Source organism: Oncorhynchus nerka, linkage group LG2, assembly GCF_034236695.1.
Source record: "Oncorhynchus nerka isolate Pitt River linkage group LG2, Oner_Uvic_2.0, whole genome shotgun sequence".
Taxonomy (NCBI): Eukaryota; Metazoa; Chordata; class Actinopteri; order Salmoniformes; family Salmonidae; genus Oncorhynchus; species Oncorhynchus nerka.
The window spans coordinates 85,625,644-85,640,420 of record NC_088397.1 but is presented as its reverse complement, the minus strand read 5'-3'; the positions used below and the strand labels follow the sequence as shown (position 1 = coordinate 85,640,420).

Here is a 14,777-nt window from a genome sequence, read left to right as displayed (position 1 = left end):
GAAATATGCTAAACACATTTTGAACCCCATAGCTGGTTTCAAGCCTTAAATGTGTCATATGATATCAACGTGTAATGCAGATACAATGACACAGTACCAACATTATGAGGCTAGTTAGTCAAACAAAATGACAGCTCTGCATACTGAGCCCTGTAGTCAACTCAACAGCATAACAAAAAGCCTCTAAGAAGTGATAGTCTTGACCGTCCACAAAAAAAGGGGTTGAGATGGAGAGAGGAACGGAGCGGAGCACGCCCCAGGCCCACTAATAGGTTTTGTCTCCTGTAGACTGGCATTCCAGAGGATTGTTATTGGCGGGCGATCCGAAGAGCAGGGCCCACATCTGGATCCAATCCTCCCACCCGGTCCGTGCAGTGTGCAGCAACAAGAAACAGCTGTGCGAACCTGGCGTCAATTAGCCTCACATTCTCCTGACAGTTAATCAGTTCCTCTCCCTTTTTTTTCTTCCTCCCTCCGTCTCTCTCTGTCACTTTTCTATCTCTCTCCCTCTCTCTCCTTCGTTTCAGGTTGCCTCACAGGCTGAAATAATAGGGGTATGTGAAATAAGGACGGACGGCGACTAGCTCACAAAAACACTCCTACATGACAGGGCCTGTCAAGGGAGATTTATTGAGTCAGTGGCTCGCAACACACTATCACAGCTTATTGTGAAATAGACACAAATTGCTTATTCAAAATTTGTGACAGGCACACGAAAAAAGTTCACTTTTTGTGTGTATTACACCATTTTCATTACACAATTTTCTTCCTTCATAATGCATTCGTGTACATTACACAAACTCCAATTTGTTGTGGTTAACGTTAGATAGGCTAGCTAGGTGGCTAACTTTAGTGAGGCTAGGAGTTACGGTTAGTATTAGGTTACGGGTTAAGGTTAGGACTAGTTAACATGCTAGCTAAGTAGTTAAAAGGTTTAGGAGTTAGGTTAAAGGGTTAAGATTAGGGGAAGGGTTAAATAACATGCTAAGTAGTTGCAAAGTAGCGAAAATGCTAAAGTTACCCATGAAGAGATTCTAACACACAAACTCTGGGTTGCTGGGTTCTGACTCGTGTTAACCCTTGTGGGGGAGATTTAGGGTAGACTTCTAAATGAATAGGAGAGATGGATGTTTGTGATTTCCTCTCACCAAAGGGAATAGACTGATTTATTAGAGTAAAAGGTCGGTTTTCATTTAGACTTTTGGAGTTGGTATTTTAGTAGTTTATGACCCTCATTAATGAATAGAAGACATGGGAACAGAATATTTTTGCGATTGTTTTTATTGTGGCTCTAATTGATGAGGTCACGGAAAAGCGAGGCACCCCGATCTAATTCCACACCAAGCATGAAAGTCTGCTCAAGTTGTTTCCAGTCATAACCACACTTTATAAATGACTATGTATGATCTGCCTGTGCACACAAAATGTAATCACCAATCAGTGATGAGTCAAACTTAGTTCACCTCAACAAAAAAAAATAAAAAATTCCACACTGCTCCACTTCACTCAAATCATCTGTGTTTCTGAATCAAACTCAGATTCATCCTCTGATAGTTATTAATGGGGGCCAGGCTTAGAGCAAACCTCCAATCTGATGGGCCTGACTACGGAGCTGGATGAGAGCAGCGCCATGGGGCCCAGTAAAGCATTAACAGGTGTTACTGGTGGAAAAGACCCACTCAGAGACCAGAGAGAGCCGTACATGAGAGGCGATGAGAGGGGATGAGGATGCTGGGCTGACTCACTCCCAGCTACAGGCACCTCTCTCTCCACAGTGCCAGGGAAATTCTCCCACATGACAACACAACATAAAGGCGCCAGATCTGGCAACCCGGAGGAGCCACTCAAGCCAAAACCAATTAGGAGCCTAATGCAAACCTGCAGGACCCTTTTGTAATTTATTTATTTCCCTTTAAAAAGTCAGGGGAATGGAATCACAAAAAAAAATAGAAAAAAAAATATGGAAAATGGGGAAATTTGTAGTTGTGTCCAACTTGCCCACATGTTTTCAAGTGGATTTAATTGAATCAAGGGACAAAACAGTGATTGAGAAAGAACGTGAGCGATGTTGTGTTCTCTTTGGCAAGTCTGTCATCGCACAACTATCTCCTTGCACACTATCTCCTAGCACACTATCTCCTTGCACACTATCTCCTAGCAAGACAACCGATGCGCCACACTCCCTTCTCTATACTGTAAAACTATTCAAGTTATACCATTGAAAAAACAACTACATTGAAACTAGCTGTATTTCAACATGTATTCGTTCAGGTCAACATTTTGGACCAAAATCCAAGAACATTAAGAACCATGAAACGGAAGATCAATCACGATTACAGTTCCATCATGGATGCCAGAGGAGCTCTGCTGCTCTCTGCTGCTCTCTGCTGGTTACTGTAACAAACTATGTTTCATCATTAGGACTACTGTCTCGTCTTTGTCGAGCCATCGTTTGTTATTCCGACATTGGGACAAAAGGGAGACGAATTATTTCTCCCGGGTCAAACACACAAATACAGTTGCGCCTTGAGGCTGTGGCTAGGTCTGGCGACCCCACTTGCATTGCATGACTGTGCCTTTGTCCCACTGGCTAAGTAGACAAGTGGGAGTCTCTATTGGCAGTCTTTAGACCGCCTGGTGTTATTGTCTTGAAAAGCTGTAAAGCTCCAGATGGTGCAAAACTTTGCCTGGTGGACTAATTCCAAATCATCCACTGAAAAGACACATTTAGAGGGACGGCCTTCGCAGCATAATATCAGGATATTACCAGCTATACGAGGGCAAAGCTCACAACATCATTATATGCATGTTATTATAGACTACAGTTAGGTTACTAATATAATAATCTAACGTTAACAAAGGTAATGCAAAAAAATAGTATTTATAATGAGACACATTTGAATTGACTGTGAACATAATTCTATTTTCTTGATGTAGGCCTGCTTGGGCTATGTGTGAATGTCCCATTGAATGTTTGCACCCTGTCAAATTATTCAGGTCAAATAAAAAATGTCTGCCTACTAAACGTCATAACATTACACTAGGCAACGAAATACCCAGGACAAAAGACACGTCTACTGTTGTGGATATATTATGGGGGAAATCGACTAGCCTTCCGTGCAAACAGTTTCCGCATTTTTGAGTCCTTTCCTGAGCGCGCGCGACCAGTAGCTATTTGACGCTGTCCCTTTTATTTATAGCAGCGCATCTCATCCAAACAAATAGCCATAGGATAATGTCAAAATAATAATACTTGAAATGGTCACAAAAACGTTTAACATGTATTTTACAGCACTAAAACATAGATAGGTTAGTTACTTACATTGCAAAGCGCCCGTGATCCCGACCATGCTCTTCGCACTTTGAATGGCAGTGTGCACGTTTCAAGATACAGCCTACTATAACCAAAATATTACGCTTATCGAGTCAACTGATATCAGCCACTGACTTGTTTTTCTATCAAGATAATAGACACAGTGATCCGTAACACTGCAGCATCAGGTATCAGGGGCATAGGCTGCTACTGTAGCAACATTGCACTGAATATTTGAGTGGGCGGGCCAAATTGTAATCCTTTCGAGAAAAAGCCAAAACTCTGCTGCGTTGTTACACCGTCGTTAACAGCAGGGAAATATCTTTTACGGACGCTAAATTAGATTATGGGAAATACGACAATAATAATTATTAGTCTGCTCTGGGTTTTAACCAGCGACCTTTCGGTTACAACTCTCCTAACCTCTACGCTGCCTTCCGCCCAACAGACCACTACTTGTTTGCATGTCAACGGTGTGTTGACAAAATGTCTTTTAAATCAAGATACATATTATGTTTTTGGCTACCACTAGTCTGCAATGCATTTGGCCATATCCTACGGAAGTCACAAGAAGGAGCAAACAGTAATTTCTTCTGAACATTTGATCTTTGTTGAGAATATTCAGGTAATGTTTAGATTGATTCAATGTTCTATTTTTGTCATGTTGTAGGCTATTTTTGGCATAGATGCTAATCAAGAATGTTCTATTTGATAATATAATAATAATTTATATTAGAGAGAGAGAGAGGTAGGTCTAGAGCACATCCACATCTATTTATTTGATTAATCCGTGTGCCATCTATACAGTGGTGTTGCTTTCTTGCGTCTCTGCAACACAACAACCTATTGAAGGCAAGGAATGATTAGTATTGGAACCCATCCAGGCCCTCATATGTTGTTTCTCATGGAAACAGGATATATAATTTGCTTGCTGAGAGCTACCCCCCCCCCCACACACACACACACACACATGCCACATGCTCCTGTCTCCCTCCCCCTCTTCTCCTCCCCCATCCACCACCCCTGCGGAGGCTGCCACCTGCTCTCGGAGCATGCCGCACAGCTGCTGAGTTACAATAACAAATTAACACCCACCGTGGCCCGGCCATTACCTACTGTTTGTGGTCCCCACCGGGGACCTACTGCAGGCTGTAGCCCATCAATCCCAACCAGGGACCTACTGCAGGCTGTAGCCTATCAACCCCAACCAGGGACCTACTGCAGGCTGTAACCCATCAACCCTAACCAGGGACCTACTGCAGGCTGCTGTCCATCAATCCCAACCAGGGACCTACTGCAGGCTGTAGCCCATCAACCCCAACCAGGGACCTACTGCAGGCTGTAACCCATCAACCCTAACCAGGGACCTACTGCAGGCTGTAACCCATCAACCCCAACCAGGGACCTACTGCAGGCTGTAACCCATCAACCCTAACCAGGGACCTGCTGCAGGCTGTAGCCCATCAATCCCAACCAGGGACCTGCAGGCTGTCAGCCTATCAACCCCAACCAGGGACCTACTGCAGGCTGTAACCCATCAACCCTAACCAGGGACCTACTGCAGGCTGTAGCCCATCAACCCCAACCAGGGACCTACTGCAGGCTGTAACCCATCAACCCTAACCAGGGACCTACTGCAGGCTGTAGCCCATCAATCCCAACCAGGGACCTACTGCAGGCTGTAGCCCATCAACCCCAACCAGGGACCTACTGCAGGCTGTAACCCATCAACCCTAACCGGGGACCTACTGCAGGCTGTAGCCCATCAATCCCAACCAGGGCCCGACTGCAGGCTGTAGTCCATCAACCCTAACCGGGGACCTACTGCAGGCTGTAGTCCATCAACCCTAACCGGGGACCTACTGCAGGCTGTAGCCCATCAACCCTAACCGGGGACCTACTGCAGGCTGTAGCCCATCAACCCCACCCAGGGCCCGACTGCTATCCTAACACAAGGCAAGACCCAGATGCAGACACAGGAGGCAGATTGTTGGAGTCTTAGATGTTTAATAATCCAAAAAGGAGTAGGCAAGAGAATGGTCATGGACAGGCAAAAGGTCAAAACCAGATCAGAGTCCAAGAGATGGCAGGCAGGCTCAAGGTCAAGGCAGGCAGAATGGTCAGTCAGACGGGTACAGAGTCCAGAAACAGGCAAGCGTCAATACCGGGAGGACTAGAAAAAGGAGAAATAGCAAAAGCAAGAGAACGGGAAAAACCGCTGGTTGACTTGGACATACAAGACGAACTGACACAGAGAGACAGGAAACACAGGGATAAATAAACTGGGGGAAACAAACGACAGCTGGAGGGGGTGGAGACAATAACAAGGACAGGTGAAACAGATCAGGGTGCGACAACTGCAGGCTGTAGCCCATCAACCCCAACCGGGGACCTACTGCAGGCTGCAGTCCATCAACCCTAACCGGGGACCTACTGCAGGCTGCAGTCCATCAACCCTAACCGGGGACCTACTGCAGGCTGTAGTCCATCACCCCTAACCGGGGACCTACTGCAGGCTCCAGTCCATCAACCCTAACCGGGGACCTACTACAGGCTGCAGTCCATCAACCCTAACCGGGGACCTACTGCAGGCTGCAGTCCATCAACCCTAACCGGGGACCTACTGCAGGCTGCAGTCCATCAACCCTAACCGGGGACCTACTGCAGGCTGCAGTCCATCAACCCTAACCGGGGACCTACTGCAGGCTGCAGTCCATCAACCCTAACCGGGGACCTACTGCAGGCTGCAGTCCATCAACCCTAACCGGGGACCTACTGCAGGCTGCAGCCCATCAATCCCAACCAGGGACCTACTGCAGGCTGCAGTCCATCAATTCCAATGAGGGACCTACTGCAGGCTGCAGTCCATCAATCCCAATGAGGGACCTACTGCAGGCTGTAGCCTATCAACCCCAACCAGGGACGTACTGCAGGCTGTAACCCATCAACACTAACCAGGGACCTACTGCAGGCTGCTGTCCATCAATCCCAACCAGGGACCTACTGCAGGCTGTAGCCCATCAACCCCAACCAGGGACCTACTGCAGGCTGTAGCCCATCAACCCCAACCAGGGACCTACTGCAGGCTGTAACCCATCAACCCTAACCGGGGACCTACTGCAGGCTGTAGACCATCAATTCCAACCAGGGCCCGACTGCAGGCTGTAGTCCATCAACCCTAACCGGGGACCTACTGCAGGCTGTAGCCCATCAACCCCACCCAGGGCCCGACTGCTATCCTAACACAAGGCAAGACCCAGATGCAGACACAGGAGGCAGATTGTTGGAGTCTTAGATGTTTAATAATCCAAAAAGGAGTAGGCAAGAGAATGGTCATGGATAGGCAAAAGGTCAAAACCAGATCAGAGTCCAAGAGATGGCAGGCAGGCTCAAGGTCAAGGCAGGCAGAATGGTCAGGCAGACGGGTACAGAGTCCAGAAACAGGCAAGCGTCAATAACGGGAGGACTAGAAAAAGGAGAAATAGCAAAAGCAAGAGAACGGGAAAGACTTGGACATACAAGACGAACTGACACAGAGAGACAGGAAACACAGGGATAAATAAACTGGGGGAAACAAACGACAGCTGGAGGGGGTGGAGACAATAACAAGGACAGGTGAAACAGATCAGGGTGCGACAACTGCAGGCTGTAGCCCATCAACCCCAACCGGGGACCTACTGCAGGCTGCAGTCCATCAACCCTAACCGGGGACCTACTGCAGGCTGCAGTCCATCAACCCTAACCGGGGACCTACTGCAGGCTGCAGTCCATCAACCCTAACCCGGGGACCTACTGCAGGCTGCAGTCCATTACCCCTAACCGGGGACCTACTGCAGGCTCCAGTCCATCAACCCTAACCGGGGACCTACTGCAGGCTGCAGTCCATCAACCCTAACCGGGAACCTACTGCAGGCTGCAGTCCATCAACCCTAACCGGGAACCTACTGCAGGCTCCAGTCCATCAACCCCACAGGATCCTTCACCTATCAGAGTGTGGCTTGTAATAAGGAGAGAGGGGGAGAGAGGGAGAGAGAGGATGTCATCTTTGGATCTGCTCTTTCTACTACATATAACTGATCTCTTAGAGAGTGTGTTTGGAGCAGGAGTGAGAGAAGGGGCGGGAGATATTATGGTCGTATTCAACCATATTTATTATACAGTATGTTTACTTGGACAATGTAAGTTATTTAACTTTCCGTGTCAATAAAGTTTATTGAATTGCTTTGAGAAAGAGATGGAGAAAGAGAGGGAGAGAGAGGAAGAGAGAGGGAGGGGAAAAGAGGGCGAAAGAGGGAGAAAGATGGAGAGAGAGGGAGAGAGAGAGAGTGAGAGAGCGGAAGAGAGCAAGAGAGAGAACGCGAGGGAGGGAGAAAGGGAGGTTGTCACAACTGCATTTATATGCTTATCTTTAAATCTTCTAGAAGGGAACAGGCATCCCCTCAATCTCCAGATCTATCTTCATCATCTCCATCAACAGCACAGAGCCTATACTATTCTAGGAAACAGATGAAGAGATGACTAGGGAACAGATGAAGAGATGACTAGGAACAGATGAAGAGATGACTAGGAACAGATGAAGAGATGACTAGGGAAAAGATGAAGAGATGACTAGGGAACAGATGAAGAGATGACTAGGGAACAGATGAAGAGATGACTAGGGAAGAGATGACTAGGGAAGAGATGACTAGGGAACAGATGAAGAGATGACTAGGGAACAGATGAAGAGATGACTAGGGAACAGATGAAGAGATGACTAGGGAACAGATGAAGAGATGACTAGGGAAAAGATGAAGAGATGACTAGGGAACAGATGAAGAGATGACTAGGGAACAGATGAAGAGATGACTAGGGAAGAGATGACTAGGGAAGAGATGACTAGGGAACAGATGAAGAGATGACTAGGGAACAGATGAAGAGATGACTAGGGAACAGATGAAGAGATGACTAGGGAACAGATGAAGAGATGACTAGGGAACAGGTTAAGAGATGACTAGGGAACAGATGAAGAGATGACTAGGGAACAGATGACGAGATGACTAGGGAACAGATGAAGAGATGACTAGGGAACAGATGAAGAGATGACTAGGGAACAGATGAAGAGATGACTAGGGAACAGATGAAGAGATGACTAGGGAACAGATGAAGAGATGACTAGGGAACAGATGAAGAGATGACTAGGGAACAGATGAAGAGATGACTAGGGAACAGATGAAGAGATGACTAGGGAACAGATTAAGAGATGACTAGGGAACAGATGAAGAGATGACTAGGGAACAGATTAAGAGATGACTAGGGAACAGGTTAAGAGATGACTAGGGAACAGATGAAGAGATGACTAGGGAACAGATGAAGAGATGACTATGGAACAGATGAAGAGATGACTAGGGAACAGATGAAGAGATGACTAGGGAACAGATGAAGAGATGACTAGGGAACAGATGAAGAGATGACTAGGGAACAGATGAAGAGATGACTAGGGAACAGATGAAGAGATGACTAGGGAAGAGATGACTAGGGAACAGATGAAGAGATGACTAGGGAACAGATGAAGAGATGACTAGGGAAAAGATGAAGAGATGACTAGGGAACAGATGAAGAGATGACTAGGGAACAGATGAAGAGATGACTAGGGAACAGATGAAGAGATGACTAGGGAAGAGATGACTAGGGAACAGATGAAGAGATGACTAGGGAACAGATGAAGAGATGACTAGGGAACAGATGAAGAGATGACTAGGGAACAGGTTAAGAGATGACTAGGGAACAGATGAAGAGATGACTAGGGAACAGATGACTAGGGAACAGATGAAGAGATGACTAGGGAACAGATGAAGAGATGACTAGGGAACAGATGAAGAGATGACTAGGGAACAGATGAAGAGATGACTAGGGAACAGATGAAGAGATGACTAGGGAACAGATGAAGAGATGACTAGGGAACAGATGAAGAGATGACTAGGGAACAGATGAAGAGATGACTAGGGAACAGATGAAGAGATGACTAGGGAACAGATGACTAGGAACAGATGAAGAGATGACTAGGAACAGATGAAGAGATGACTAGGGAAAAGATGAAGAGATGACTAGGGAACAGATGAAGAGATGACTAGGAACAGATGAAGAGATGACTAGGGAACATATGAAGAGATGACTAGGGAAGAGATGACTAGGGAACAGATGAAGAGATGACTAGGGAACAGATGAAGAGATGACTAGGGAACAGATGAAGAGATGACTAGGGAACAGGTTAAGAGATGACTAGGGAACAGATGAAGAGATGACTAGGAACAGATGACTAGGGAACAGATGAAGAGATGACTAGGGAACAGATGAAGAGATGACTAGGGAACAGATGAAGAGATGACTAGGAACAGATGAAGAGATGACTAGGGAACAGATGAAGAGATGACTAGGGAACAGATGAAGAGATGACTAGGGAACAGATGAAGAGATGACTAGGGAACAGATGAAGAGATAACTAGGGAACAGATGAAGAGATGACTAGGGAACAGGTTAAGAGATGACTAGGGAACAGATTAAGAGATGACTAGGGAACAGATGAAGAGATGACTATGGAACAGATGAAGAGATGACTAGGGAACAGATGAAGAGATGACTAGGGAACAGATGAAGAGATGACTAGGGAACAGATGAAGAGATGACTAGGGAACAGATGACTAGGGAACAGATGAAGAGATGACTAGGGAACAGATGAAGAGATGACTATGGAACAGATGAAGAGATGACTAGGGAAAAGATGAAGAGATGACTAGGGAACAGATGAAGAGATGACTAGGGAACAGATGAAGAGATGACTAGGGAACATATGAAGAGATGACTAGGGAAGAGATGACTAGGGAACAGATGAAGAGATGACTAGGGAACAGATGAAGAGATGACTAGGGAACAGATGAAGAGATGACTAGGGAACAGGTTAAGAGATGACTAGGGAACAGATGAAGAGATGACTAGGGAACAGATGACTAGGGAACAGATGAAGAGATGACTAGGGAACAGATGAAGAGATGACTAGGGAACAGATGAAGAGATGACTAGGGAACAGATGAAGAGATGACTAGGGAACAGATGAAGAGATGACTAGGGAACAGATGAAGAGATGACTAGGGAACAGATGAAGAGATGACTAGGGAACAGATGAAGAGATAACTAGGGAACAGATGAAGAGATGACTAGGGAACAGGTTAAGAGATGACTAGGGAACAGATTAAGAGATGACTAGGGAACAGATGAAGAGATGACTATGGAACAGATGAAGAGATGACTAGGGAACAGATGAAGAGATGACTAGGGAACATATGAAGAGATGACTAGGGAACAGATTAAGAGATGACTAGGGAACAGATGAAGAGATGACTAGGGAACAGATGAAGAGATGACTAGGGAACAGATGAAGATATGACTAGGGAACAGATGAAGAGATGACTAGGGAACAGATGAAGAGATGACTAGGGAACAGATGAAGAGATGACTAGGGAACAGATGAAGAGATGACTAGGGAACATATGAAGAGATGACTAGGGAACAGATGAAGAGATGACTAGGGAACAGATGAAGAGATGACTAGGGAACAGATGAAGAGATGACTAGGGAACAGATGAAGAGATGACTAGGGAACAGATGAAGAGATGACTAGGGAACTGTCACGCCTTGGTCATTGTATTTTGTGTTTTCATTATATGTTTGGGTAGGCCAGGGTGTGACATGGGTTTATATGTTGTTTTTCGTATTGGGGTTTGTAGTATTTGGGATCGCGGCTGATTAGGGGTGTTGTATAGGCTTGGCTGCCTGAGGCGATTCTCAATCAGAGTCAGGTGATTCTCGTTGTCTCTGATTGGGAACCGTATTTAGGTAGCCTGAGTTCACTTTGTATTTGGTGGGTGATTGTTCCTGTCTTTGTGTTGTATTCACCAGATAGGCTGTAATAAGTTTCACGTTCCGTTTGTTGTTTTGTCTTTATAGTTATTTCATGTATCGTTTCGTTTTCTTCATTAAAGTAACATGAGTAACCACCACGCTGACTTTCGGTCCGACTCTCTTTCTACAAACGAGGAACGCCGTTACAGAATCACCCACCACACACGGACCGAGTGGCGTGGTAACAGGCAGCAGGAGCAACGAAGGGAGGACGTTATGGACAGCAATGGCATGGAGTATATGACGTGGGAAGAAATCGACAGGTGGGCGGCCGACCCAGAGAGAGTGCAGGAGCCCTACTGGGATTCGCTGGAACAGTGTGACGAGGGCTATAGACGAATGGAGTTGAAAAGGAAAACACGGCGGCGCAGAGCGAAAACCGAAAGTAACCCCCAAATATTTATTGGGGGAGGGCGCAGAGAGAGAGTGGCTGAGTCAGGAGTCAGACCTGAGCCTACTCTCCCTGTTAATTGTGAGGAGCAGCAATATAAGGACTTCTGGTCTTGGGAGATGATATTAGACGGAAGAGGTTCCTGGGCTCAGCCTGGTGAATATCGCCGCCCCAAGGAGGAAGCAGAGGCAGCAGGAGATAGGAGCCGACGATACGAGGGAACACGGTTGGCAAGGAAGCCCGAAAAGCAACCCCAAAAAATTATTGGGGGGGGGACTTACAGGGAGTATGGCTATGCCAGGTAGGAGACCTGCGCAAACTCCCTGTGCTTTCCGGTGGGCTAGAGAGACCGGGCAGACACCGTGTTATGCTATGGAGCACACGGTGTTTCAGTGCGGGGCATAGCCCGGTGCGGTAACCAGCCCTTCGTATTGGCCGGGCTAGAGTGGGCATCGAGCCAGGTAAGCTTGGGCAGGCTCGGTGCTCAAGAGCTCCAGTGCGCCTGCACGGTCCGGTCTATCCAGAGCCACCTCCACACACCAGTCCTCCGGTAGCAGCTGGTCCGGTCTATCCAGAGCCACCTCCACACACCAGTCCTCCGGTAGCAGCTCCCCGCACCAGGCTTCCTGTGCGTGTCCTCGATCCTGTAGCACCAGTTCCAGCACCACGCACCAGGCCTTCAGTGCGCCTCGCCTGTTCAACACAGCCAGAGCCTTCCTTCCCTCCTACGCTGTCAGAGTCTCCCGCCTGTTCAGCACAGCCAGAGCCTTCCTTCCCTCCTACGCTGTCGGAGTCTCCCGCCTGTTCAGCGCAGCCAGAGCCTGTCTCCTCTCCTGCGCTGTTGGAGTCTCCCGCCTGTTCAACACAGCCAGAGCCTTCCTTCCCTCCTACGCTGTCGGAGTCTCCTGCCTGTTCGGAGCAGCCTGAGCTGCCAGTCTGCAGAGAGCTGTCAGTCTGCATGAAGCAGCCAGAGCTGTCAGTCTGCAAAGAGTTGCCAGTCTGCAGAGAGCTGTCAGTCTGCAAAGAGCTGCCAGTCTGCAGGGAGCTGTCAGTCTGCAAGGAGCTGTCAGTCTGCATGAAGCAGCCAGAGATGTCAGTCTGCAAAGAGCTGCCAGTCTGCAGAGAGCTGTCAGTCTGCAGGGTGCTGTCAGCCTGCATGGAGCAGTCAGAGCTGTCAGTCTGCATGAAGCAGCCTGAGCTGCCAGTCTGCAGAGAGCTGCCAGTCTGCAGGGTGCTGTCAGCCTGCATGAAGCAGCCAGAGCTGCCAGTCTGCAAAGAGCTGCCAGTCTGCAGGGTGCTGTCAGCCTGCATGGAGCAGTCAGAGCTGTCAGTCTGCATAGAGCAGCTAGATCCGCCAGTCAACCAGATTCTTCCAGATCTGCCAGTCAACCAGAATCTTCCAGATCTGCCAGTCAACCAGAATCTTCCAGATCTGCCAGTCAACCAGAATCTTCCAGATCTACCAGTCAACCAGTCTCTTCCAGATCTGCCAGTCAACCAGACTCTTCCAGATCTGCCAGTCAACCAGTCTCTTACAGATCTGCCAGTCAACCAGAATCTTCCAGATCTGCTAGTCAACCAGAATCTTCCAGATCCGCCAGCCAGCCAGGATCTACCGGAGCCTACTACCTGCCTGGGCTTCCTCTCAGTACTGGGCTTCCTCTCAGTACTGGGCTTCCTCTCAGTACTGGGCTTCCTCTCAGTACTGGGCTTCCCCTCAGTCCCGGGCTGCTTCTGTCCCGAGCTGCCCCTCTGTCCCGAGCTGCCCCTCTGTCCCGAGCTGCCCCTCTGTCCCGAGCTGCCCCTCTGTCCCGAGCTGCCCCTCAGTCACGAGCTGCCCCTCAGTCCAGTGGGGATCTGGGTGAGGACTATTAGGCCATGGTCGGCGGCGAGGGTGGATTATCCCAGGACGAAGGAGGAACTATGACTTTAATGAAGTGGGGTCCACGTCCCGAGCCGGAGCCGCCACCATGGACAGACGCCCACCCGGACCCTCCCTATGGTTTTGAGGTGCGTCCGGGAGTCCGCACCTTAGGGGGGGGGGGGTTCTGTCACGCCTTGGTCATTGTATTTTGTGTTTTCATTATATGTTTGGGTAGGCCAGGGTGTGACATGGGTTTATATGTTGTTTTTCGTATTGGGGTTTGTAGTATTTGGGATCGCGGCTGATTAGGGGTGTTGTATAGGCTTGGCTGCCTGAGGCGATTCTCAATCAGAGTCAGGTGATTCTCGTTGTCTCTGATTGGGAACCGTATTTAGGTAGCCTGAGTTCACTTTGTATTTGGTGGGTGATTGTTCCTGTCTTTGTGTTGTATTCACCAGATAGGCTGTAATAAGTTTCACGTTCCGTTTGTTGTTTTGTCTTTATAGTTATTTCATGTATCGTTTCGTTTTCTTCATTAAAGTAACATGAGTAACCACCACGCTGCATTTCGGTCCGACTCTCTTTCTACAAACGAAGAACGCCGTTACAGGAACAGATGAAGAGATGATTAGGGAACAGATGAAGAGATGACTAGGGAACAGATGAAGAGATGACTAGGGAACAGATGAAGAGATGACTAGGGAACAGATGAAGAGATGACTAGGGAACAGATGAAGAGATGACTAGGGAACAGATGAAGAGATGACTAGGGAACAGATGAAGAGATGACTAGGGAACAGATGAAGAGATGACTAGGGAACAGGTTAAGAGATGACTAGGGAACAGATGAAGAGATGACTAGGGAACAGATGAAGAGATGACTAGGGAACAGGTTAAGAAAAACTATGATGTATGAAGTTCAAAATTGGGTTTGATAGTTCAAATTATCACACCATGTTGGAATTACATGTCACCAAACCATGAGAAAGCAGAGTATCATAACACAAAAATATTGCGTTTTGGAAAAAGTACCCAATTGTCATACTTGAGTAAATGTAAAGATACCTTAATAGAAAATGACTCAACAAAAGTGAAAATCACCCAGTAAAATTCTACTTGAGTAAAATACTAAAAGTATTTGGTTTTAAACATACTTAAGTATCAAAAGTAAAAGTTTAAATCATTTCCTTATAATAGGCAAACAGGATGGGACGATTTTCTTGTTTTTTAAATTGACGGATAGCCAGGGGCACACTACAACACTCAAACAATTT

General features: G+C 47.3%; 1 protein-coding gene across 1 annotated transcript in view; it reads right to left on the bottom strand.

Moving 5' to 3' along the window:
• LOC115144040 (protein CBFA2T2-like) overlaps positions 1-3,755 on the bottom strand; it is an 86,526-nt gene extending 82,771 nt beyond the window's left edge. The window contains 1 exon segment of the mRNA XM_065004098.1: positions 3,323-3,755. Within this exon segment, the coding sequence (XP_064860170.1) occupies positions 3,323-3,350 (28 nt within the window). The 5' untranslated portion in view covers positions 3,351-3,755.
• Positions 3,756-14,777: the final 11,022 nt, after the last annotated feature.